A 27327-nucleotide genomic window follows, 5' to 3' on the forward strand; every position below is an offset into this window, starting at 1 on the left:
GGCTCTGTGTGGAGTTTGCATGTTCTACTCAGGCCTGTGTGGTTTTTCTCTGGGTACTCTAGTTTCCTCCCACATTCCAAAGACTTGCATGGTAGGCTGATTGGACACTAAATTGCCCCCTAGTATGAGTGTGAGCGTGAATGTTTGTTTGTCTCCTTGTGCCCTGCGATCACCTGGCCACCGATACAGGGTGTCCCCCACCTCTGGCCCGAAGTCAGCTGGGATGGGGTCCAGCACCCCTTGCGGCCCTAGTGAGGATAAAGCGGTTGAGAAAATGAAATGAAATGTAAACGTGATTGTCTGACACTGACTGCCGTTGCTTTCAGGTGCTGTGGGATTGTTGAAATTCCAGATTCGCGTTCAGTGTGGTAACATCGAATGATACTAAATTCCTGATTACGTTCGTCAAAGTCCAAAGTAAGACATGTTTCAAAATGTTTTAACAAGTTAAAAAAGATACTTACTAAATTTGATCCTTATAACTCTGACACCATTTCAGTGAAATTATTTCAGGCAATGAATTGTGATTTAACATTTAGGTTTACTAGAATCGAGTAAATTCTAGTAACTAGATGATATTCAATACGTACCTTTTTACGACATTATACTGTATAAGTACATTCAAGATGTTTAAGACAACTCTACGAGTTTGACGCTTGCAGTTGAAGGCATCATTAGACCACTCCCACTTCCGTTAAGAACCGCAATCCGGGAGGACAAAAACAATCTGAAGCACAATCCGCTACTCGGCGGCCATTGAATCCGAAAATTCCGATGTAATTCTTCGGGGTTCGGGACGAGACTCAAATTGAAACATGGCCGAACATAGGTAACCCGTTCTTCATTCCATTGAATATTACAATTTTGAGAAAAAAATATGCATTTTTTAAAGGAAAGGGAAAAACAACAAATAGTCTCCATATTTCTATAATATTCATTTGAAATATATCATAAAACAAAGTCAACACAAATCTTGATGTGTAGGAAAAATGTGCCTACCTTCGAGTCGAATGCCTGTTGGTTTTCCAATGACAAACTGTATTAATTATTAATGTATTACTGTTATTAGCACCTATTTTGTTCAACAGCTCCCAAGTCTTTTGTCGTATTGACATCGAATTTGCAGAAAAGGTAGTTGATTACATTTTGTTAATATAACACATTTTAGCTGTTCAACGACACCCTCCATTTATGAATAATGACAATCAATGTAGTTCAATAATTTAAATACTACGTAGGAATCACTCTTGACTCTCAACTTGCCTTTAAACAACAGATTAAAAAAAAAACACTAAATAAAATTGAATTAAATCTGACCAATTTTAGGTAAATTTATATGCTGTCCCTTATTAAATACATAAAACTCAAACTTTGGTGGATTTAAGAATTACGCTGTGGTGGAATGGCATAGTGACGTCATCACTGAAATTTCTTTCAAGGTAGAGAACAAAAATCAGTGGCGTAGTAGTTTCTTTTTGTTTATTTAAAGAATGACGTTTATTTGTTAATAGGGAATCTTTACATTTAATTCAATTGCAATTTGAATGAGAGGGAGTTGAAATCCACTGTCGGAAACGCTCGATTTGGATTCGGCGGTGACGCCTTCCTCTTCCTTTTTTTTTTTTTTCCTCTGTCCTTCCTCTCCACCGTAAAACCCGAAGGAAGAGGGCAACGGAAATTGAAGCGCGGCTGGCTTGACTACGGAAAGAGAAAAACAGCGGCTCACTTGACCGCAGTGGTCTGATGGAGAGGCCGGTGAGGCTGCGACTCTTTTCCGAGCTGCGGGTCCGCAACGTAGGCTACGAGGTTAGCCTGTGCCAGTCCTTGCTCACCTGGAAGAGGAGAACCTCCAGCCCGGTGTACCACCCGTTCAGACCCAGTAAGACCCCTGCCGAACCGAAACGACGAAGCGAGCACCATTGTTGTCCCTCTTTGTCTCTCAAATCACACTTCTTAACGTTCTGGCCGTTCTGGCGTAGCTAACAACAAGACGAAAATAGCACATTTGTGTCGTAAAAAAATAGATCTGAAATGCCATTTGCAGATGTTACGTGTTTGGAGATTTAATTCATATTATATATACCACGGGTCTCAAATTTGTTTTTGGATTTTTACCAACATCCGCTTACGTAACTAGCCACGTGCTAATAACAGCAAAAACATCTCGAAAATGCAAACCTGTCAATTTATACGTTTTCCCGTATTTTAAACGGTTTTTTTATTATTTCGAATTATGTACGCTGTATAACATCGTTTGTACGGGATTTTTGAAAAGTAAGTTTTCTGTAAAACTGATCAAGTTTCACCCCTTTCGGCTCGAATTCGGATCGTCTCGGTCGCTGGTTGCAGATGAAAACGTCATCGTCGACTGCTGTTATTGTAATGCTTTAGGCAAGATACGCGCACGCGCATTCCCATTTTAATTGTGCGCCTTTTCACTATATAAATATAGTTCGTCAGAAAGCAATGTACCCAGACAGTCAAGCCATCAGCGTCATACATCTACAGAATCTTGGAATTTAGTGTATACTGATTGGGCACCAGTTTGGAAAAAATTCTAGACTTTTAAGTGTGCCATATGTGAGAAAATATGTGCCGTGTTGCAGTTGTATGTTTTTTATCGCTTAATAAGGGGAATTGCAATCATTAATAAGGGAAGCAATTGGCCGAGGTTGACTGGTATGAAAATGTGTTAAAATTAAGTTAACTGTACCTAGGTGAGTAAACGAGTAGTACATTTTAATATTTATTTAAGAAAAAACACATTGTAAGCATAGTTTGGTGTCAAGTGTCCATTTGTGCCCAAAATATGCACTGGCACCTAATCAGTTTGTCTTTAATTTTCAATAAAAACCTTGCTCAAAATTTAGATGAATAAAAGCAGAAATACACTTGGGTTGTATCCCTCAATTACATTAAGGTGCTTATTTTTTGTTAAAGATGTTTTTTTAATAGTATTTAACTCATTGCTGTTTCAGTGTCACCCCGTCCTAGTTAAAATGGATTGGATGTCTAGTGCCGTCAATGGCTGTCATTGGGTTAAATCGGTTCCCTTTAAGGGGTTAGGAACTATAGCGGACATTCAAACAAAACAAAAAAAATCTTAATGAAAGGGTGACTTTTCCACTCGACAAAGTTTTAACTGGCCACAGCCATGTCGCCATGACGACAGCCTGAAAAAGTCCAACTGGTTTGTGAATCTTTAATGTTTGCTCACTTCCTACCTGCTGGGTTTTCATATTAGATTACGCTACAGCAACCCGTCTAATATTACAATTAAATCAACAAGGAAAAACATGGATTGTTTTGTTTCTAGATTGTTAGTCTGTAGAAAGAGGTAAGAAATCATCTTTAAAAGTTTGCCTTCATTTTATCGATCCTATATTTTGACAAAGGTTTCTTTCCTAAATAATAATCAACATTAAAGTTGTGCCACTTGGGCCCTTTATTAAACATATATTTCCGCAATCAGGAAACAGAGGAAGTTGTGACTTCACGCGTGAGCAATGTGGATCTTTTCCCAGGAAATGAAGTCTGCTGTGTTTTTGTTGTGTGAATTTTTCAGGTGTGTGTCAAAGTGTGTGTGTGTCAGAGATCATCAGCGTGCAAGAAGAGGAAGAGGAGAAGATCAGCAGGGAAGATGGCAGCTGGAAGAAGATCAGAGAAAGAACAAACAAACAAGGCAGCCATTCTTTCACAGGTGCCCATCAAAAACCTTTAATGACTTGCTCCACGCACAATAGACGTACAACATTATTTTTCATCATCTAGTTGGATATATCTTTTAGCTGGAATCGCTTGATCATTTACACATCTTTGAATATATATCATCAACAAAATCATACAAGAACAAAAAGACTGTTCAGAAATATTGTATTGGCCCGAATATACAACGGTGGTTTTTTTTTGCATTGAAATAAGACTGAAAAAGTGTCAGTCGTCTTACATTCGGGTCCAAAAAGTGACACCTAGCTAAACACATTGATTTTTTTTGTTTTTCCCCATTGTAGTGTCATACGTGGAGAGGTGTCGGCAACACCGCTGGCGGTGCGCTGACGTCACCTTCACGTGTCCACAGGCGGTGTTGTGCCGCCGCTGGGTGAGCACCATCACAGAGCAGCTGGCAGCCATTAGTATGTAAAGCAACACGCATGCGCTTGTCCGGTGATGTCGCGCGTCATGTGCTCTTGTTTTTTTGCAGGTTGCAGACCCACACATCTTCTGGTGTACATCAACCCATATGGCGGCAAGCGTCAGGCTAAACGCATCTACCAACAGAAGGTGGCGCCGCTCTTTGCCCTGGCTGGCATCGGCACACACGTCATGGGTATGCTAGTGGTATCTGTCAAGTACCGTATTTATTCGAGTATAATGCGCCAAATTTTGTACCAAAAAACAGAGGCAAAGTTCGGGTGCGCGTTTTACACGAATCCCGGTGAAACACTGCCCTCCACCGGTGAAAAAGTCCCCTCGGCAGCTGTGTTAATGGGAGACGTACCACCTGTTTTTGTCCGCCAGATGGGGCGCGAGAGCCCGTTCTATTGGCCGGTGCTCACACTTAAAAAAAGTAATTCAAGAAGAATGGAATCAATTGTTGGTGAGTCTGATGATGATGAATCAGACTTTGAATTTTTTTTAAATATTATGATCATGAATTAGACTTTAAGGATTTAAAATTTTAAATTCCATTTGAGAATTGTGTTCATACTAGTAGTTTGCTTTAGCAGGTTTCCGTACCATATGTTTTGTGATGGCGATGTGTAGAGCATTTGCCAATTACCAGTATCCTTGTAATACTTGGTGTGACCTGAGAAAAAATGAAAAAAAAAATGTTACCAATTTTTAGTCACAAATGATGGTTGTGCGTTATAGACGTGTGCGCATTATACTCTAATAAATACGGTAAATTTGCACTGCGGGGCTTGGTCTTAGTCATCCAGGGATGTGTTGCTATAGTTACAGAGTATGCCAACCACGCTCGGGACCACCTGCGGGAAGAAGCGGAGCTCAACAAATATGACGGGTGAGTGTGCCAACGCCACTACCGTTTGAGCTCGCAGCCCCGCGTTAACGAACAACGTTATGCCCTCCACCCCCAGCGTGGTATGCGTAGGCGGCGACGGCATGTTCAGCGAGATGGTCCATGGCTTGGTGTGGAGGACACAAAACGACGCCGGCATAGACGTCAACGCTTCTGAGCAAACGCTCGTCGCCTGCCCGCTGCGAATCGGAATTATACCGGCAGGTCATGGCTGTTTGTACACACCACTAAATTAATGTCTGGCTATCTGCACGTTCGTTTTTTTTTGTTTGCTTTTGACATATGTATTTTATAGTGCAGCACTACTATTGACTCATTGTCCCTTGACAAACATGTTCGTCAAATCTGTTTGAAATGTGAAGGCTAGCAGTGGTTATTAATAGTTAATTAGTGGCACTACTATCGCGTCATCCTCCTTTTTTATTTATTTTTAAAATCCTACAGGTTCAACAGACTGCATCTGCTTCGCCACAGTCGGCACCAATGACCCCGTGACCTCTGCCCTGCACATCATCCTGGGTCAGTCAGTCGCCACGTGTCGAGCAGGACAACCGGAATGTCGACAATCGAACTAAGTAATGACTTGGACAGGCGACAGCCAACCGATGGACGTCTGCTCGGTGCACCATGACGACACCTTTCTGCGCTACTCGGTATCGCTGCTGGGGTACGGCTTCTATGGCGACGTGTTGACGGACAGCGAGAGGAAGCGCTGGATGGGGCCCGCCCGATACAATCTGGCCGGCCTCAAGATGTTCCTCACGCACCATCACTACGAAGGCACCGTGTCCTACCTACCCGCCGGTAGCAGCGTCGGGGCGCCCAGGGACACCTCCAGGTGTCGATCCGGGTGAGGATTATTTCAGATTTATTTATTCAGATTATTTTTAGAAATAGGGTTTCACCTTGGTTAGGGTTTTAAGCGAAAGATAGAGGTTTGATGTTGATTGTTTTAGTTCATTTGGGATTCGATCATAGTGTAGGGTTTTAAATTACCGTATTTTCACGACTATACGGCGCATCGTATTTTTAGCCGCGGTGTCAATAACGAGTGCTATTTCTGTATTTTACACACACAAAGGACGCACCGTTTTTATAGATGCAGCCAGGCATGGCAAAACATACACCATTGACAAAAGAACTACATATCCCAGCAGTCACTGCGCAGTATTTTTCTATGGGAAAATAGTAGAGTCGGGGGCTGCTTTTCGTAGTTGTGAAAGCTGTAGAGCAGGGGTGGCCAAACCGGTCCTCGAGGGCCGCTGTGGGTGCAGGTTTTTGTTCCAACCGATCCAGCACAGACATTTTGACCAATGAGATTTCTGAAGAAAACAAGAAGCACCTGACTGCAATCCACTGATTGCACTTGTAGGACACCCGATTGGTGAAAAGGTGTCATCTTCATGGGTTGGAATGAAAACCCGCACCCACTGCGGCCCTTTGTGGAATAGTTTGGACACCCCTGCTGTAGAGGATGGTGTACCCTATCGACTGATCTATTTTATTTTATCGTGATAACAATTTTAGTATTGGTCCATATATAAAGCGCACCGGATTATATAGCGCCCTGTCCTTTTTGGAGAAAATTTAAGACTTATGTGTGCCTTATAGTCGTGAAAATACGGTAGGTTACAAATCCTGGTTTGGGATTTTAAGGATTTGAAAATTAATGTGCCTTAAATAAAATGACTAGAACTATATTTTTGTTTTCTATTGCAGGTGTTTAGTATGTCAGGACAACAAGAAAGTTTTGTTGGAGAGGGCCAGTAGCTACCAAGTGGACTCCGATGTCGACAGCGGTAGGTCTGGTGTTGCTGACTCCAAAACTCTCTAGAAATCATTTTTATATATTTTTTTTTTATTGTTGCCTAGAAGGTTTGTGTTTGTGGAGGAAGGGGAGAGGGCACGGTGGTTTGAGTTTGGTATTGGATTCTATTGCATGATCTGATCCAGTAGTTGTGTACGTTTTCATCGTGCTTTTTGGCTACTGTAAATTACACCACTAGGCAAACACGTCGGATAAGTGGAACTAGTACTTCTCTTTAGAATTTACCCCATAGTTAACAGAGTATCGTGTAAAATTTGTAAACAAAGCATTTCTTGAAGTATCAGCAGGACTCACCATAGAATAAAAAAATGTTTGCCATTTTTTGCATTACAGTCTTCATCGTGAATTCTCTTCTCTGCTATTAATTAATGCTCTTATTAATTTATTTTTTATTTTTTAAAGTTCATAAAATTGTTAAAATTCACGCTGAAACGTGGAAGCCACTCTTGCTTCTAGGACTCAGCACTGAAGAAAAAAAAAGTTATAGGGGTGAACCTACCTTGCGATTTTTCGATTATCGCGGCCATGTCTGGTCTACATTAACCATAATATTCGAGGGATTACTGTATTTCTACTGCTTTTAAAAATATTGGTATTGGAGAAAATGAGCTCGGGGAAAAAAAAATCGTATCGCAAAACCCCTTCCAGAAAGTGAGATCATATCAAAGGATTACCGGTAGTTCAAATTCCGTTCAAACATGCCAGTTTAAGCGGACGAGGATTTCACAGTTGAATCTGTGAGGGGAAACGCACCAAAAGTCTGATTCCAATACAGAAAACGACACGGGCGATGACGACGGTTGGCGGACAATTCGTGGCAAGTTCCTGGCCATCAACGCGGCCAGCATGAGTTGCGCGTGCCCCCGCAGTCCCAAAGGCTTGTCGCCCGCCGCCCACCTGGCCGATGGCACCGCCGACCTCATCCTGGTGCGCAAATGCTCCCGCTTCAACTTTTTGCGACACCTCCTGCGCCACACCAGCAAGGATGACCAGGTGAGCGCCCGAGACGTCCTCTTGCAATCGGTCGCCACTGGTGTCCAACCTCACATGCATCTCCCTCCATCCACCCCCAGTTTGACCTGTCCTTCGTGGAAGTGTACCGGGTGCGGCGCTTTAGTTTCGCGCCGCGACACTGCCTCAGCGACTCAGAGCTGGAACTGAACCCGCCGGACGGGAAGCGCCAAATCTTCAGCCAGATCTGTCGCGATCACCCGGCCTGCGGTTGCGCACCCGCCTTTAGCAGCTGGAACTGCGACGGCGAGATCCTCCCGCACACCGCCATCGATGTCAGGTAACTGTCGCCTCTGAATTTTAGAGATTTTCACTTCACCTGGAAAGTTTTTTAAACTCCAGATTTGTACTTTCAAACTGCAATGTATTTGACTATTCTGACAGGTCAGACTACAGACTATTTATTTTCTTGAGAGAACTTTATTTTACAATACCGATTTTGTTAGACTTTTTTTTTTTTTCAATCCCTGAATCTAAAAATCGAAGAAAAATATCTAAATTTTTAACTTTATAATACCTGTTTATATAACGGGGAGCGCTTTTTAACTTGTCCAATATTCTCCAACTCATATATATTGACCCGCAGCGCTGAAAAATGATTAACTTAAAATGTTATTTTATAACCTCCCCCAAAATCTTATTTAGCCTCTTACATTACTTCCAAAAAAATTTACCCAAATCTTTTTTCCATAATTTGTTCTAAACACGTTTTAACAGTTACTTCTTGAAGAGTTACGACTTGTTAACTCAAGAACAGTAAAAAAAAAGTGACGCCGTTTTTTTAAAAAGACCTTTTAATTAAAAACAACCATTTTAGCTAAAGAAGAGATCACTGTGTATCAAATGAACTTAATTCGTTATTTTGTCTTTTTTTTTTTTTTACTCTCTCACATGATGCTTCATCACCCCTGCATACACGTGCCCTCTGACATCATCTCTTGTGGTTTCCCAGAGTGCATTGCCAGCTGATCAAACTCTTTGCCCGAGGCATCGAAGAGGCGCCCATGTTCGACGAGCTGGCCTCGGGTCTCTCCGTGTAGACTGACCGCTTCGGACATCCTGACGCTGCCTTTTCCTCTCGGGTTCGGGTGGTCCGATCAGATTCTGTTCTCAAGGGAAGCTGAATGTGTTTTTGCAAAACAAACAGAAAGGTAACGTGGACACGGAGAAGGCAGGCAGCCTTAGGTTGACGCCCCAAGTTTAGTCGAGTTTGAATTTGGAGAAGCGTTATGCTGTGCTCAAGCCGGCCGCAATTCTTTTCCTGTCACGTGATCGGTTCTCATTTTATTAATTGTGGCTCCGGAACTAAGAGAACAAAAAAATCCCACTATTAGATTAATATGGCAATATTACGAGATTGAAGTCAATCGTCGTCATAATTAAGGCATACATTCTAATATTAAGGGATTAAAGTAAATCTATTACGAGAATTGCATCATACCATCTCGTATTGCGAGATTAAAGTTTTATTTTTATGTTATTTGAATTAGAAGTTGTTTGGTTTCATAGACTGAGACTTTTGGCAATGTATCAAAAGAAAATTACTTTGAGTAAAATTAGTTTTAAGTCATTTTTGGACAAGCGTTTTAAATTGACTGAAGTAAAATAGTACTTATTTTTGCGTTATGTTCACCAAATATTTTGGCGACCTTTTAGCGAAGGGCTTCGCGGACGAAAATGACGTGAAGGATAGCATTCATTTAATAAATAAATAAAGGAATTTGGAAGCAGGTCATTTTAAATATGAAAGAAATGTTAGAGACCACTGTCCAAATTCAATCAAGTCCTGGTGCTAAGTCCACATTTGTTTAGTTGTGCGCTACAAGTAGTGTTCAGTCTTTTGCATGTAAAGTACATTACCTGCTAGTTTTATCTCTAGCGTAAATTTTGTTCATGTTTAGTCTGCTCTAAATTTGGAGTCCAGTTAGGTTTGACTGTTGAGTCTAATCATGAAAGCCTTGCTAGAATCTAGTATGAATAACAAGTGCAAATCAAGTCTAGTCTGCTTAATGTTGTCGTTTAGTTAAGTCTGAGTTCAGATATTTCGGGGCTCTCCAAAGATGTTTTTATTTCTTCATTTAGTCTTCATATATTTTTGTTTATTTTATGTCAGCTGCGTATTCTTATTATTTTTTTGCATCATTGACTGTTTTCAAGAAGTCTCACATGGAGAATTTAAGAAAATGTTTCTTTAAATGTCATTTATTAGAGCCTGCTACGCGAAAGTGACCATCATTCCTTTAAAGGTAAAACCATGATGCTGTTTTACGTCGGGAAATAGGAAAAACAGTAAGACCTCATTTCAAAAATTCCTGCTTAAAAATGAGACATACATTTTCTTGAGACATATTTTTCTTAGATATTTTTTAAAATCCAGCTCTTCAAATCTGTTAGCATCTGTTACATGACTATGATCAATTGCTGAACTTTTGACTCTCATTGAGGTTAGTGTAAAGTTTTTTTTTTTTTCAAATGTTTGGGTGCTTATAGTTACAATGTTGTTTCTGCCGTGAAACAGTTTCAGAGAAAATATCTATTATGACTTAAAATGCTTCAATTTGTTAGTGTCTGTTACAAAATCTACTACTCAAAACCTAACCGAACCTCTGCTTCTAGTCGGATTTGAGATGTTGTCTTGTTGAACTCCAACCTTTTTTTGGTGGCTCCATAAAAGTTAGCAGGCGCCCCGGCAGCTGAGTGGTTAGCGTGTCGGCCTCACAGCTCTGGGGTCCTGGGTTCAAATCCAGGCTGGTCCACCTGTGTGGAGTTTGCATGTTCTCCCCGGGCTTGCATGGGTTTTCTCCGGGTACTCTGGTTTCCTCCCACATTCCAAAGACATGCATGGTAGGCTGATTGGACACTCTAAATTTACCCTAGGCATGAGTGTGAGTGTGAATGGTTGTTTGTCTCCTTGTGCCCTGCGATTGGCTGTCCACCAATTCAGGGTGTACCCCGCCTCTGGCCCGGAGTCAGCTGGGATAGGCTCCAGCACCCCCCACGTTCCCCTGAAAGTTAGCTATTATACGAATGAGGTTGGAAGTTCTCCAAGGAACTCTTCTGTAGATGCCACTAATGTAGCGCTTTTCATTATTTGTTTCTTTGTGTACGTATTAGTCTAGGATCTTTTTTTCCCATCTCTTCTGACTGAGCTGGGCTCAAGATGAAGATGAGAAGTAGCAGCAAACCTGTTAGCATTCCACGCTTTGTGTTTTTGTGTCCTTATGTCTTAGCGGCTAACAGGACGAACAAGCCAATGGAAACACTTCCGAGGTTTCACGCAATGTCTAATTTAGCTTGAATTGTTACAATGGCAACCTCGCTGGCGTCGACCACACTTTGCATGCTAATTAGCTATGGTTAGCATGCTAGTTGCTGGGCTACTATGCAAGTTCTTGACGTCAATGCACTCCATCTGCCAGTTGGAAACTCACCCAGAAAAAATCAAATAAATATATTTCAAAGTTCATTTCAGTTCCTAAAGCATTTTCATTCATTCATTTTCTTAACTGCTTATCATCAGAAGGGTCTCAGGGGTGCTGGAGCCCATGGTCTTTTTTTAATGAACAAAAGCCTTGCTATAATAGTTTTATTTTTTAACAAACAGCCTTATTTTATAATAAAAGCCTTAATATAGTCATTATTTAAATGAAAAATAGCCTTACTATATGTGGTCATTTTTCCTACAAAAAAGCCTTACCATAAATGGTCTCTTTTTTTATGGAAAAAAAAAACCCTGCTATAATGTCTCTTTTTTTAAACAAATAAAAGCCTTCCTTTACATGATCATTTTCAACAATTAAGAGCATTATTACTATAAATTGTCTTTTTTCCCACCACGAAAACCTTACCGTAAATGATCATTATTTAATGAAAAAAGACCATGCTATATTTTTTCAACAAATAAAAGCCTTGCTATACATGATCATTTTTCAATAAAAAATTGAATTATGCGATTAAAAACATGCCATTACTTATTTTTGCATCACTTGAACTGGAAGTTGTTCAGGGTCCACAGACATCAACTTTTATGTCTGTGTGAAAATTAGATTTTGGAATAATTTGGGAGGTTTATGTGATTCCTGCTGATGAAACTGATGAGAATGACTATTTGTTAATTTAGGCGACATAGTTTTAAATTAAAAGATGATCAGATAGTGCTGTCCCTTGACATTTTTTCAATGCAAAAAGTGTTGCAGCTCAAACAAGTTTGGGAAACACTGTTCTATGTCATCTTCAAAACATTGAGTTGGGAAGACAAACCACCTCGTGAAGCGCGGTAAGCAAGCCACCATCTTTTCCACATTCAATATGGCGGGACAAAATAGGCGTGGTTATGCCTCTTTTCCACGCAGCTGTATAAATTAAGCACATGCGCAGTGTCTCGCCCTTTGAAACAGCCTTTCTATGCAGACGGACGACGTGCACGCCAACGCGGTAAGTCGTTCAGCAATTTACTGGCCTAAGTGCATTTTTATCACGTTACCGGGAGATTTTCTAGGGATTAATTGAGCCCAAAACGCCAACAAATCTGTTAGTTTAATGCCAGGTTGAACACACCGTCGATAATTAAAGTTTGGGCTCTTTTCCCCACTGGCTGTGAGCTGGATGTGACTAGTTATCTTAGCATTAGTGTCCCTTCCCATTTGACTTAAAAAGTATTATGTCCGTTTTCTCTCCATTATTGAGTCACGTAGAAAGACTTAATTTAATCACACAAAGCCGAGACATCAACGGACAGTTTGTTGGGTAAAGACTTACTCAAAAATCACATCCAGAGGCACGACTTAGTTCCTGGTGTGTTGTATGTACAGACGCTCCCCTACTAACGAACGAGTTACGTTCCGAGCGATCGTTCGTAGGGTGAATTCGTTCGCAAGTTAAAATGAAGTTTAACTTACTTTTGGAAGATATACTCGATGCTTAAGGAGATGATGGCGGAGGAGGAGGAAGAGGAGGATTTTATATCTTGAGGGTCTTTGTCGTCGCTGGAATTGGCTTCAAAAGTTACTTCCTCCTCCATAACTTCAATGTAGGAAGAAGTTGAGGGTTGAAGAGAAGAAGATGAGGGTTGATGAGTATCTTCCTTGGAGGATTTACTAGAAACTGGCCGAAAGAAGCGATCTAACGACGATTGCACAGTTTTCTTCTTTTTTTCATCATAAATGATGAGGTAGCACTGTATGGCATCATTCAATTGATTTGCAACCTTTGTGCAACGTTCAATATTTGGGTCTTGCTGCTCGAAGAGTGCGATGGCTTTATTTAGTTTCGTCTCGAATTTCTTCATGGGGACAGGCCTTTCTTCCTCCTCCTCCTCCTCCTCCTCCTCCTCCTCCTCCCCCTCCCAGAGGAAGGTGGATGCTGGGTGAGCTCTCACAGCGCCAAGCATCGGTATTAGCGGCGGAAAGAACCACTACTCGGAAAAAGGCGCGCAATACAAAATCTAACTTACGAACTTACAGCATCTCTTTCTGAACATTTTTCGACATATGCCATATGCGCAGACATGTTCGTATGTACCGTTGTTCGCAACTCGAATGTTTGTAAGTAGGGGAGCGTCTGTAATGATCGTTTTCACTGCGAGTGCTAAACACCCGTTTCCACACACACAAAAATAATTTCTACAAAAATTGTTAAGCCAACTTTCTCCTAGATGTTAACGTCAGTCTGTATATTTAATCTACTTGTCTGGGAAAATAGCACGGAGCACTCACTAACTTATTTTCATTCTTTATCTTGATCATTTATTAAATTTCTTGTAAGATTTCTCTTTCCTGTAATAATTGTTTGGCAACTCTCAAATAGCTTGGCTAAATCAAGTTTTCCCTGTGTGCCCAGAACACTTGCACCCTTGAGGTAACAGGAGAGAAGACTGGGCCAACGAAATTTCCCGAATACGGGATGAATAAAGTTATCCAATCCAATCCAATCCAATCTCCACTCTCTATATATGATAACTTTTGATTTTTGTTGTTGCAAGTCTTCCTGCATGACCAGAAAACAAGGGCCTATGTCCTACACCAACACCTAAATTAAATAATCAAGATCTTGATTTGATTCAGATGTGGTGAGAGATATGGAAAACATAATGGACAGGAGCCCTCGAGGACAAGAGTTGGAGACCCCTGCTCTATAACAATAAGTACCTGAGGGGATGTTGGTGTCAAAGACTGTGCCATCCAGTAATGTCCCCATATACCAGCAGCTCACCGTGTCACCCTTTTTGGGGAAGTATGTCTTGTCACCTTTCTTTAGCGTTGATTTGGTAAACCCTGAAGAGAAGAAAGATGCAAAATTAGGTTTAGTGCACATCATGTGAAAATAATAAATTAAATAATAACCTGAGACATTTGGGTCCTACCTCGGCCTTGACTTCTTTGGTCTTCTCGTCAATGTTGACAGCTTTCACCTGCTTTGTCATCTCTTCCCCCGTCTCCGTGGCTTTAAACCGCTACAAAACACAGCGTGGTTATGCAATTGCTCATTTAACAATTTTGATTCACAAATGACCCACATTCATTTCCCCATGTTATTTCATCCTGGATTAGTTTTTCCCCATTCATTCATTTTTTTAAATAAATATTCCAAAAAGTTGTCATTGCTTCCGTTTTTCTCTTCATACACCGAGGAAAACAATGGTTATTTTACCATGTTTAAGCGGATCAAAAATGACCCCTGCGCTATTGTTGCATGAATGTCTCACTTAGGTTTTGTCCAAACCACATTTAAAACTAAAAATGAAAAGGGTCCAAGCCCTGAAGTCTTCCTTTAAGAAAGTGAAGGGAAAACATACCTGTCAACCTCTGCCGATAACTGCCCTTATAAATGATTATGATTGGTTGACAGGTATGGGAAAATAAGCCCAGGATAAAGGTATGCGTATATTCTATAAGTGTGGTGTTTATTCCTTACACCTCCACCAATGGCACTTTTGTGGGTGGGAGTTATCCACACAGGTACTTGTTATTAAAAATCAACACCAGACCAGTTAGTGTTTTCATTAATAAATTGAATGTATCATCATAAAAAGAACTAGCTAATTGAGCACCTTGAATATTGGACGCTGACTTAATTATTACACGGATAGAGAAAATAGAAAATGACTCACTTTGCTGACAAACATTATGGCGTCAACAAGCTGCTCTTTTTGGGCCGTTTTAACCACATTCTTGATGTTTCCCAGAAGTCTGTGCTCGTTGTGGACCTGAAACACACAATGGAATGATTTAGTTTCAAACAAAGTTATGTAACGTAATGTAGCTGTAGCCAATTTGTTAGCAAACATTTTTCTGTCTCCATCCACGTGGACTACATCACGCGAACGAAGCACGCTCTCGTCAAAAAGCACTCATAAAATGAAAAATGGGGCTTCGAAATCCCCAAATGACAACGTACCGAACGAGCTGCATTGTCCTGGGAGAGATTTATCAGGGCTTTCTTCGGTAAATCGTCACATCTGAGCTGCACCCGTACTAGCTCCTCGCTCATCCGCCATTTGACCTCTAACCTCGGTCATGCATATTAAAAATAGACACAAACAAATGCATTGTTTTCATAAATGTATTTCTTCACCTTCATTCACTGTGGGTTTGTGCAGCTCGCTACATTTGGTAGCCCTGGCTAGTCCACTCTATAACTAGCCAATCATAGTTAGTGAAAGCGATGACGTTTCCCTAGTCCAACTCGAAATCTGATTGGTTAAAGGAATAGGGACTGCAGATCTGCTTGTGAAGGTTTCCAAGTAGATTTCTGACCCTGGCAACAAATAATGGCTGAAATGTGATTGGTTTAATGCTTAAATATCAAAACACATCTGGAAGCAGTGCAACCAGGGGGAAACTAATGAAAGGAAGCTGACAGACAATTTGGAATTGTTTAATAAGTATTATTGGCGTTTGTTCCTTTTCAACCTCATACTTACAACACCACGTGTTCTTTTTTGTCCTGGAGGATTTATTTGATAAAGACACGGAAACCAGAAATGGGATCCCAGGTCAGTTCTCAATACGGAAAAGAACATGATATGATTACAGTGAATCATGTCAATAGGGTTATAGGCTGGTGAGAATATACTTTGAATATATAACAGTATTCATGGACAAAATATAATTAACATTAGTCTGTGATTCTGATATTTTTTTTAAACAAAAGCCTTACGCTCATGAATTCCACACTTGTGTCATCACAAGCAAGTTACATTTTGTCGCAGCAAGCAAATTAAAAAAAAAGCGTACCTGATCAAATCTTGTTGGCCTGTGTACACACACAAAAAAAGGTTTATGGCAGGGTAAAGTCTATCTTGCTCATAAAGTCAAGGTGATATTAAAACCTGAAAAAGAAGCACAAGCAGAAGCACCACAATGGACGCCCGCGGGATTTTCTTATTTCTCGCTATTCTGGCGACTGCCAAAACAGAGGAGCGTGAGTAATTTCATCGACAAACCATTTTGGTTGTTTGTGTTTCTGTTATGACTTTTGATTTGAAAAAAAAAAAACACAAATTTTGCGTGTTTGTCACAATCATGTTTAAAACTAAAGCAATTGCAAGCATAATCTCAATACAATATTAGAAAAAGATTTTTGTTGTGTGTATGATCACTCATGCAAACGGAAAAAAGGTTAATGGAAAAAGTAAAAATGAATAATATTCATATCAAGCAAATAGGGTGAAAGCTGAAAAAATGAACTGTTTTAAACCAGAAATTTCTTAGGAGAGAATTAAATTAAAATAACTTGAAAATTTTAACATCAATAAAAATTGCAGGAGAAAATACAATTTTCTTATAAATACTTAATGTTTGTCTAAAAGCATGACTTTTTCTTCTATTTAAAAAAAAAAAATCTAAAACGCCCCCCGGATACTAAAATATCCATTGAAAAAATAATTATATAATGAATATATACCTGGATTGAACAAATATAAACAGCAAAGAAAAGACCTAAAAATAAAAAAATAAAAACAGTCAAAAGCCTTTTTTTAGCTAACTTAAACTGTATATATATTAAACAAATCTAAATATTTTTAACAATAAAGTGAAATTCATAAACTTGCTAAATATCTTTTTTAGAAATTACAAACACATTCTCAAATGAGGAAAAAAAATCCTGCATTATTCCATAATACTTTGACATACAGGGCCTCTGATCAGGTGTAAAAATGGACGGATACTCAACTCGTATTCTACAATCATAAGGTCCAGCAAATGTTGGATACTTAAAGACTTGTTGAGTAATATTTAATTCCACTCGTGATTTGAACATTTACAAGAGTTGCAATGCATTCAGATACTTTCCTTCAAGTGTGGCTTTCAGGTAATTTATGCATACCTGTCAACCTCTGCCGATAACTGCCCTTATAAATGATTATTGATTCCCCTTACAAACCCCCCAAAAACCTTACAAACACCGTACGAGTCGTACGGTGTTTGTAAGGTTTTTGGGGGGTTTGTAAGGGGAATCAATAATCATTTATAAGGGCAGTTATCGGCAGAGGTTGACAGGTATGTTTATGTAAGACTTGAGTGGAGGTCATAAAATGATGGTGCCATCATGTGTATCTACCTAGCATGCCGTTGGACTCAAAAAGGAGAGGAAGCACAAGTACTAAGTTGCGCAACCTGGAACTCTCTCAAAGCCTTTCCATTGCCTTATAAAAGTAGCAATGAAGCTTGAGTTTTGTACCTTTGAAGGGGTCAAACGGGCAGAAAATGTTGTACTGTGTGGATATTTGACTACACTTCATTTAAAAAAAAAAAAAAAAAAAAAACACATTGTAAAATTCAAGCAACTCACAAACAATAAAAAAAATGTTAAAAAGGTTTTGCATCTTTGTTTCTGTATTCAAAACAAGAAAATGAAAATAAACTAGAAAATGATTTTTTTTACTCTACAGTGTTTTTCTATCATTTTATTTATACTCTAAAAATAAATATTATGCATTTTTAGTACGTATTAGGAGAAAAAAATAATCGGGTCATTTTCTTGTCAAACAAACAGAAATTTAGAACAAAAACATTTCTTCTGAATTGTTTTTCTTACTATTATATATGATTTTTTATATATTATTCTTTTATTCATTAGAATTAGTTTTTAAAGGGTTTTTTATACAGTGCACCATTATTTTGCGGTGAATGTCCTAAAATTCAACTTTTTTTCCTTGAAATCAAATCCATTAGTTTTTTTTATTCATTTATTTTCCGTCCTGCCTATCCTCACAAGGGCCGCCGGGGTGCTGGAGCCTATCCCAGCCAACAATGGGAACCAGGTTAGGGACACCTAAAATTGGTGGCTAGCAGACCCTCTTTTAAGTTAAAAAATAAAACATTTTTAAACAAACTTAACTTCAAAATACAAAAAAAACCTTAAAAGATTTTTGTTCTCCATGAATAAACCTTTAAAAAAACAAAGAAACAACTTTTTCTCCTAAATAAATAGACATTTTCCCCTGTAACCTAAATTTAGAATCCAAACAAGTTACCCTTTTTAACCAAAATAATGAGAATAAAAGATTATAACCTACTCAACCACTTTCAGTTTGTAGCGCTCGTGAAACCGTGGAGGTGGTCGAGAACAACGTCGTGGGCGACCTGGTGGAGACCCTCACCTTGGCGGAGGGCGTCACAGCCTCTCTGGTCGAGCCCACCGGCCCTTTCATTCTGGATGGAAATCGGCTGCTAGCCACTGAGGTTCTGGACTTCGAGGTAAGGTCCCACCTGACGGGACAAAGTGGGCTCCAGCTCAACTTTTTTGCCTTTCTTTATAGACCAGCCAAACACATGTGGTCCGTGTTCTTTGCGGTAAGGATGACCCTAATATCTCACCGGTAAGATGTCGTCATCACTTATCAAATACAAATGAAAATAATTATATTTAATATGCAGACTGTATAATGTATATTTATGATATTTTATGGCTGCAGTTGAAAGCAGAAATGTACAGTACATACGCTATATAAAGACGTGTATGCTCCTCTAACTTTGGAAATTATTTTAGATTACAGTTTTAGGTGAATTGTGATCACCAAAATGATTATTTATTTATTACCTATTTCTTGATTATTTATTTTTTATTATTACTTATTATTTATCTATTCATTTGTTTGTTTTTATTTGTGCACTTCCCTACTTATGTTGTTGACTACTTAGTATGTTGTATTATGTTTACTCATTTGTTTATTACTTCTTTATTGATTATTTATTTGTCTGTTTTTTTGTTGTTGTTATATGTGCACTTTGTGCTGAAGCTTTAAATCTCATACTTGTCTAATGACAATAAAAGCATTCAATTCACTTTGCTAAAGGCCAGAAAATTGTGCAAAAGATTTATGAAATAATTTACTTTTTCAAAGTCATTCATTTCTAAAGTATTTGCTGCCTTTAAACTGCCTGACTGAATCGTCGAACCGGTTTACTTTTTTCATGTCTTCCATTTCGGTTTTGTGGCAAACTGAGATCAGGCCAAAGATTCAGGCCACTCCTAAATTAGACTTCATTACCACTTTAGCAATATACATCGAGTCATTAACCATTTGGAAGACCTATTCTTCCAAAAAAAGCATATATTTTTATATAGCGTATGCATCTGCTAGTTTCCACTGTACCGAACTGTACATAAAGTACAGATACGAGATTTGCGGATATTCCACAGATAGCGTGTGATTGAAAACAGTAGTTTAAAATAAGTTAATCACGGTTTTTGTTGTTGTTTTTTTCAGCTAAACCGTGTCATTGTAGTGATTGTGCTGAATGTGAACGACAACGCCCCAGTCTTTGACAAGACCACTTACCAGATTGGCGTAAACGAAGTAAACAACTTCCAAAAATCTTTATGTCGGAAAACTAACGCAGACTAAATTGCCATTTGCAATTTTAGCTGCTACCAGAGGGGGCGCTTCTTAACCAATTTCCCGCCACGGACCGTGATCCTGACACTACCCTCTACTACACTCTGACACCAGCAATGGTGCGTTCTTTTAGTCTTCAGTCGATTAACTGATTACTTCATCTAAACCTATTTTTCTTTTTAGAATTACTTCAGACTGCAGTCATACGAAAACCCTCGATTGGTCATCAACAACATTATGGACTATGACAAAGTCCAAAACGTTCAGCTGGTCTTGCGGGCTCAAGTGAGGACATTTCACACTTTTCACTTTTACGTGGAGACTATCTGCTCGAAATAATTTCGGTGGGTTCGTTTTGAAGGAAATACAATGCTGTTCAATCAAATGTGTAAATAGACGGTTGCAGAGAATTGCCACCACTTACGAGCTAAATATTTGGGGGTACTACCAGTTTGGCATAGACTGGCGAAAACATGATTCACTGAAAAACAGTTGGGGTCAGGAACAGTAAGGCATGGATGTCCAAACTAGTCCTCAAGGGCCGCAATGGGTGCAGATTTTCACCAATCCGGTGAAAGTAATCAGTTGATGGCAGTAAGGTTCTGCTGGTTTCAGAAGAATCGTCATTGGTTAAACTGCATGTGCTTGATTAGTTGAAACAAAAACCTGCATCCCGTGCAGCCCTTTGTGGAATAGTTTGGAAACCCCTGCAGTAAGGCCTTCTCTGTGTAGACCAGGGGTCTCAAACGGGTCCTTCAAAGGGTGGTAGGCGCAGGTTTTCATTCAAATCAAACAAGAGGACACCTTTCACAAGTGTAATCCGTCAATTGCAGTCAGGTGCTAATTATTTTAGAAGACGCCTCATTGGTTAATCGGATCGGTAGGAACAAAGACCGGTTTGAGACCTCTGTTGTTGACTATTGGGTATAAATGACAAAAATTAGGATTAAGGGGTACACTCTTCTTCTGATAGTGCGCATGTCAGTTGGGAAGCCCTAGCTATCCATCACTCGATGCACTGATGAGCAATAAAAAAAAAAAATGCTTAGTATCTCTCTGCTGCCCAACATCAAATAGCCTACAGTGCAGTCTAATCTCGAGGGTTGGTGTGTCAATGGAGTTTAAGATAACGGTGGTAGTTAAAGAACAAGAGTTGGTCATTCTGACCTGAAAGTGGCTCAGCCGGATTGTGTTTTCTTTGTTCCCAAAAGGACACGCCGTTGTCAGGATCAGATGGTGAGGTGTCATTCACCGGCACTGCCACCATTGAAGTCACTGTCCTCGATGTGGACAACAGACCACCCTGGTTCCAGCCCTGCAAGAAATACGAAGTAGCTGGCGCAGTCATCTGCCAGAACACTGGATATAGCAGCTTGGTCAAACTCAATGAAATGCAGGTGAATAATCCTCAGTAAGATTCAATTTCTTATGGTAACCAAAGTGACGAATCGTCTTGGTCGATGTTTGCCAACGTAACCTCACTTGCTTTAAATTTGTTTTTACTTCTTTACTGGAAATTCTGAACTTAACTTCTAATTTAATTTCCACTTTATACCAGGCAGAGCCTTTAATGCTGACACCGGGTCCACTTCACGCCATTGACGGCGACGTTGGGATCAATGAGGCCATAAAATATTCCTTCCTGGGGGGTAAATTGGGTCCATTCTCAATTAGTTTCCTTCCTCTCCTACGTGATGCTCTCGGCTTAACTCACCGTTGTCTGTACCAGGAAACGAGGACGGCCTGTTCCAAATCAACGAAAACACTGGCAACATCAGCGTTCTAAGACCAGTCGACGTGCTAGGAAACATCGGCCTGACAATTCTGGTGAATTTGTGTAACTCTGTTTGGAAATAAATGTCAATTAAAAAACTGTTATGACAATCTCAACAATGTAAATTAGTTAGGACTTGCATCTCAGAAATTGCCCCCTTTGTTCTTGTCTTGTAGGCTGCCCAGACACCGACCAGTTCTCAGTTTGCTACCACTAGCTTCACGGTCAGTGTTGTAGTACAGAGCAACCATAAACCAAAATTTGAGAGGCCTAGTTACCAGAGCGTGGTCTCGTCGGTGGGTGCAATGGCTACGGACCCAAACAACGATGATGAGCCACTTCAGATTGTTGCCTTAGACGAGGATTACGCCAGCATGGAGGTAAAACAGTTATTATTCTGTATTTTCTAAATCCAAATGACTTGTATGGGCTGCGGAAGATGATCTGAATATCCCAATTACATTTACCTACCTGTTACTTTACTTCAGATTTTACAGGTTACGAAATTTTACATGAATGCATCAAAATGTGATACCAAATACGTTCCATTCCACAGTTGTTCCTTTCTGACTTTTTTCTTTTTACTTCCATGTACATGTGTTCTGACATCTACCAAAATGACTAACTCCAAATATTCTTCCACCAGGGTAAAAACCCTCACATTGTCTATCGAATCATCGGAAGCAACGACTTCTCCATCATTCAAGGTTACCTTTTCATGACCAAGGACCTCCCGGACGACACGTTATCTCTGCAAGTGGGTTTGTCAACTAGAGTCAAGTCAGACAGCAAGTCAACCAATCCTTTGGCTAAACTCAGACCTCACTCTATAGGTGGAGGCTGTGGACACATCCAATAAAGAGAAGGCAACAGCAGAGCTCTCTGTGAAGGTGAAAATGGGTAAGGCAAAAAAGCTCTCACACAGAATTCCACTAAAAGAGAAAGTAACATTGCTGGTGGTCACCTGACTTGACTTGAGTCAGACTCAATTAAAGCTCCATTGATTGGCTAAAATTTAGCAAGTACTAAACTTGACATGGTATCCACGTGACTCAACTTGATGTACAAATTGTTTTAACAGATACAAACCACCACTACTTAAGAACAATCTGTTAGTTGTAACCTGAACATGATGGAAACCAATCTTGCATAGAACATTAATCTCTCAATGTTTCTCTATTCATTGTGACATAACCAACATCACAAACTTTGAATTCCTCCTCCGTCCAAAGCCTTGCTTAAGTTCATGGTCTCTTATAAAGAGCTGCCAGAAATTGCTGGCTTTGATTGATGGAAAGAATAGTTGTACGTCAAACCTTTTAGCACCAAAATATATTAAACCCATGTGAGAGTGAGTTGAGCTTTTACCAAACAAAGGGATGCCACTTTTTTTTCTTTCCTTTTCAACTGGGGAATTAACTTCCTGAACACGAGATGTCGGTGTAAAACTCTCAGTACATTTAACACTGACCTTAAACATTTTTAACAGAATAAAACAGATGTTTTTATAATGGAGATTTTTTTACCCATTCATTTAAATTTATTTCACATCATTTATTGCCTCTGGAAAACACTTGTATTGAGTATGAATGGTACTAAACCAATAAACCTGCCCTACATTATTGCCTTATCAATGCCACCTATCTGTTTCGTGGCATTAATCCCATTTGGGGTGGAATATGAGCTGGCATTCCGTGTATCAGAAAAAGCTGCTGAACACAGACATCACAAAGTGTCTTCTTCAAGTCAAATACCTGAAGAGAAATCATCAGTTTTCTTCAGAGTACATAGTCAAGACTGACTCTGGGCACCTACTTTGGTATGGTGATGGGCCAATTGAGAGAGCAAGAGTCTCTGTGGACTACTATAACGTTGCTGCCAATATAAGAGAATGGGTGCGGGGTGGAGTGAGACGATGAAGGAAAAGCAGCTATGTTGTATGCGTTGGAGATAGTAGCAATGAAGAAAAGGGAGACGAAGCTAAGAGCGGTAGAGTTGCTTATATGTACTTGGAGTGATGAAGATGAAAAGGAAAAGGATCAGGAATGATCTCATTAGATGGCCAGCACAGGGGAATGAAACTAGTAGCGAGCACAATACACAAAAGAAATACAGGACCCGGGGACAAGCTAGTGGAGTATGAAAAATTGTTAGATTCTTCTAATAAGAAAAGAAGATATGGAATGGGGTCATCAAACCCCGACTCAGAGTGGTACAAGTAGAGGACTCAAAGACGGCAGAGTACATTCCACTCGGATTTGGCAGACATGGGAGGAGACCCGGGGTACTCACTGTTTGATCATCAGTCATTAGCAGAGCCTCCAGAAAAGAGCAAGACTAACTCATGATTCTGGGACAAAGGTGAACCCTCTACCCTAAGCTTCACATCTGCTCTCCTCTCAGGTCAAACCACCACCGCTTTACCGTTGAGCACCACCGACAGTGTGACCAGCTTCCCAACCACTGACAGCAGAACCACGGACAAAGCCACCAGTGACCCTGCTACCACCACAGAGAGCAGAACAACTGAACCAACAGAGTCCACCACCAACCCCACTACTCCCACTGTGAGCAGCACCTCAACTGGGATCCCCACAATCAGCGAAAGTGTCACTTCGGCCATAACTGAATCGTCAATGACCTCAACCTTTACTGAAAGTCCCACCAGCACTGCAGAACCTGACACAGGTGGTGATTGGCTTTGTCTTGTTCATTGCCATCTGGCTAGTCAGTGAGGGTTGCCCTCTGCGTGACTACAAGTACTTCATTCACCGGACTTCCATGTTAGACAGAGTGGGTCAGAAAGCTGTATCTCTGAACAGAATATTTACATTTTCATAATGATAGAAAATGGATGGAGGGGGTCAAGGCTGCATGGTGTTGAAAGGCCTAATTCATCTGTCTCCCATTGTTAGTATTTGAGGTTTGGATCTGGGCTCTTGTGTTGTTAGCGTTTTTTTCCGAAAGCATCTGAAAAAGTGAAACAACAGAATTAGATTATCTAGTTATGGAGATGTTTGCAAATCTCCCCACATTTAATATTGGTATTTTTTTCTGTCCACTTTTTGGAGAGCAGCACAACCACCCGATTTTGACCGATTGACACCATTCCACGTTGGAAATACTTCAAAAATTAATGTGCCCCCTAATATTTACAGTAGCATCCAAAACAGTTTTTGTGAGGAAAAAAAACTTTTCTAGAGGCAAAAACATTTTGGCCAAATATCAAAATGTACCAGATTTTATTATCCAAGAGTTAAAATGTTAAACAAAAATCAGGACATTAGGTGCACAAAAGGTCAAAACCATACTGTTCCACCAATATTTAACAAAAACATCTCGATTTATTTTCAATGGCCCCTATACATTCTTTCATCTTCCATGCTGCTCATCCTCACAAGGATCACGAGGGGTGTTGGAGACTATTCCAGCCAACCACGGGCAGTGGCAGGGCACACCCGAAATTTCAGACAACCACTTATGCTCACAATCACACCGCTGGCAGTGGGAAACGAACCTGCCCACTGGCCTCTCTTCATTTCAAATTGGAAAATAAATGATCCGATCTCAACAGGAAGATTCCTGAAGAGGTCCCAGCATTTCTAGGAAGCGACTCAGAAATGCCCCAAATTAATAGTAGTGACCAAAAATCTACAGAAAATGACCCATTCAAGAGAATAAAAAGCACCACACAATTTCTCCATCTTCTAGTTCCAGATTAAAGTTCACATATCTTATTTGATCCTAAATAAAGTAACTATAAACATTCCTTTTCAACGCCATGCAACCAGAATGTTGTAGGTCAGTGAAGGTTCAACTCAACTTTGTAGATTTGTAACATTTATTATTGACTTGGTGGACATGTAGCATTGAATCTCATGTTTGTTTCTTCCAGAGAAAGTGCCTATTCCACCGGGTTCTTTTGGGCTAGGGGACATGGCGGCACTCGGTGCGACTCTGGGCGTTCTTCTCTTCATGTGCGTGGTGGTCATCGGAGTGCTAGCTTGTCGCTTACAGAGGGGAAAAGCAGACTGGAAGAAGATCCACGAAGCTAGCAATTTCCGAAGCTCCGTGAGTGTCTCTCAAATTATGCTGGTCTTGGTTTTGTAGTAGGGAAAATCTGACTTTGACGAGCAGTGTTATAATGGATATTTCCATCTTGTCTATCCCAAATTCACCCAAGTGTACCACTTGAAATGGCTTTGTTTCTACAGCTGGGCCAGGATTTAGGTGGTGAGAAGCAGGGCGTCCAGTACACTAATGAAGCTTTCCAGCATGATGAAGATGATGACAGCGTAGGTCCTGGAAGCCCGTACGTCACCAAGGTGGAAGAGGGGCCTTCGGAAAATTTGGTCTTCAAGTCCAGCGTGACGGCGTTGGGCTCTCTCCTCGAAGGTGACGATATTAGCCAAGCCAGTTCCGACAAGGACAAGGAGGTGAAGCCCATCCTGACCAAAGAGCGGCGCTTGGAGGAAGGCTACAAGGCTGTTTGGTTCAAGGAAGACATTGACCCAAACGCCAAGGAGGAGGTGCTCATCATTCCCGACAGGAGAGAAGACGACAGCGAGGGTGAAGATGAAGACGGACCCGCTAAACCCTCAAAAGTGGTCTTTTCTGAATCTGATATGGACAGCGGACTAGGAGTGAAGTTGGAGGACGCAGCAGAGGACTCAGACGGTGACAATAATTTGAAGCTCAACCTCTGAGGAGGCATTGTTGGAAGTCATAAAAACGGGTGATTCATCAATAGTGAGTTGGCCTTATCGCACAAATAGAACTATAAATGAGCCACGCCTAAACTCAAGTCACGTAATTGTCATCAGATCGTCATTTTAACAGCTTCCAGGTGAAAAGATTACATGATCAAAAAGCAGTGCACATGGATTTGTTATGGTTTGTTTTTGTAAATGTGAGGTTGCAAAGTTCACCGTCATAAAAACAAATTAAGGGTTTACAAGACCAATCATTTACAGTGATATAGTCAATGCCTACAATATAGTCAAAGATAAAAGTAAATTTGAGGGGTTTAGCTCGTGTAGTACGATTCAAATTTGTGAACGAATACAGAATGATTATGTAGTTAGTAATGAAATATGAACAGATGCTGTTCACTGAGTATGTTAAATCTGTGTATATAGAGTTTATCTTTACAAGTTGTTTAGTTTACAATGAAATAATATTATACCATGAGCCTTGCAAGTACAACTAATGAGTCACGTGTACAGGTATAGCTTTACTGCATTTTTGTATCTAAATGGCCAGAAATACTGCATGTAACAAACGTGTGGATCTTTTATCATTTTTACATATTAATTTCATGTCAAAATATTCTGTTGATTGCCAAGGTAAACAACCAATTTAAGGTTCACAGTTACAGTATGTATGGATATAAAATTACGGTGTTTGCGGATGAGAAATGAGAAAATCTCTGTAATCTATAAATTATAACAATATGAAAAGGTGTGCTTACGTTTTAGATTTTTGCAGAAATTGTTACTTTACCACAATCTTTGTAATAAAACACCATATTAGGAGCAAAAAATCTGGCAATGTCAGTCAATAGGAATTTTGTTTTTGATTCAATTATAATGAGTAATTTTGATTTTTTTTGAATTGTAGATATTTGAAATTAAGTAAACAAATACATTTGTATTTATCAACACAATTGTTTGCTTAGTTTACATGTAAATATCTGGAGTTACTAAGGACTACTTAGAAGTGGATGTTTCCCAGTTATGTCTAAATAAAACAGACATATGTAATATCTGAAATTACGAGAAACATTTTGTTTCTGAGATGCCTGATGGAGTAAACTGTAAAGGTTCACTCGC

General features: G+C 39.9%; 3 protein-coding genes across 11 annotated transcripts; 2 read left to right on the plus strand and 1 right to left on the minus strand.

The window, feature by feature from the left end:
• Nucleotides 1-701: 701 nt before the first annotated feature.
• On the plus strand, nucleotides 702-9252 carry LOC144071104 (ceramide kinase-like). Its single transcript, XM_077595931.1, has 13 exons — nucleotides 702-829; nucleotides 1662-1879; nucleotides 3566-3700; nucleotides 4011-4133; nucleotides 4202-4327; nucleotides 4957-5023; nucleotides 5100-5245; nucleotides 5486-5560; nucleotides 5633-5891; nucleotides 6761-6840; nucleotides 7645-7862; nucleotides 7943-8160; nucleotides 8833-9252. Exons 2-13 carry the CDS (start codon nucleotides 1744-1746, stop codon nucleotides 8918-8920), a joined length of 1671 nt encoding a protein of 556 aa, XP_077452057.1. The 5' UTR covers nucleotides 702-829; nucleotides 1662-1743; the 3' UTR covers nucleotides 8921-9252.
• LOC144071111 (peptidyl-prolyl cis-trans isomerase FKBP3-like) lies at nucleotides 8652-15713 on the minus strand. Of its 4 annotated transcripts, none has more exons than XR_013299552.1 (5): nucleotides 15276-15712; nucleotides 14989-15084; nucleotides 14242-14331; nucleotides 14027-14152; nucleotides 8652-9000 (listed from the first exon to the last, which is right to left on the minus strand). XR_013299552.1 is itself a non-coding variant. In XM_077595944.1 (4 exons), exons 1-4 carry the CDS (start codon nucleotides 15366-15368, stop codon nucleotides 14132-14134), a joined length of 300 nt encoding a protein of 99 aa, XP_077452070.1. In that variant the 5' UTR covers nucleotides 15369-15712; the 3' UTR covers nucleotides 13020-14131. The 4 variants fall into 4 exon arrangements, 1 of the variants encoding a protein (XP_077452070.1); XR_013299551.1 differs by lacking the exon at nucleotides 8652-9000 and adding an exon at nucleotides 9974-12902 and having other exon boundaries at nucleotides 15276-15713; XR_013299553.1 differs by lacking the exon at nucleotides 8652-9000 and adding an exon at nucleotides 9974-11309 and having other exon boundaries at nucleotides 14025-14152.
• On the plus strand, nucleotides 12276-27238 carry LOC144071103 (cadherin-related family member 5-like). 6 transcript variants are annotated; one of them, XM_077595929.1, is made up of 15 exons: nucleotides 12276-12314; nucleotides 18414-18580; nucleotides 18643-18676; nucleotides 19594-19683; nucleotides 19752-19841; nucleotides 19906-20007; nucleotides 20934-21119; nucleotides 21281-21371; nucleotides 21452-21549; nucleotides 21673-21876; nucleotides 22143-22253; nucleotides 22330-22396; nucleotides 23900-24184; nucleotides 25392-25567; nucleotides 25711-27238. In XM_077595929.1, exons 3-15 carry the CDS (start codon nucleotides 18656-18658, stop codon nucleotides 26200-26202), a joined length of 2013 nt encoding a protein of 670 aa, XP_077452055.1. In that variant the 5' UTR covers nucleotides 12276-12314; nucleotides 18414-18580; nucleotides 18643-18655; the 3' UTR covers nucleotides 26203-27238. The 6 variants fall into 6 exon arrangements, with proteins under 6 accessions (XP_077452055.1, XP_077452053.1, XP_077452050.1 ...); XM_077595927.1 differs by lacking the exon at nucleotides 12276-12314 and adding an exon at nucleotides 15634-15873; XM_077595924.1 differs by lacking the exon at nucleotides 12276-12314 and adding an exon at nucleotides 15894-16301 and having other exon boundaries at nucleotides 18643-18702.
• Nucleotides 27239-27327: the final 89 nt, after the last annotated feature.

Source organism: Stigmatopora argus, chromosome 3 (assembly GCF_051989625.1).
Source record: "Stigmatopora argus isolate UIUO_Sarg chromosome 3, RoL_Sarg_1.0, whole genome shotgun sequence".
NCBI lineage: Eukaryota > Metazoa > Chordata > Actinopteri > Syngnathiformes > Syngnathidae > Stigmatopora > Stigmatopora argus.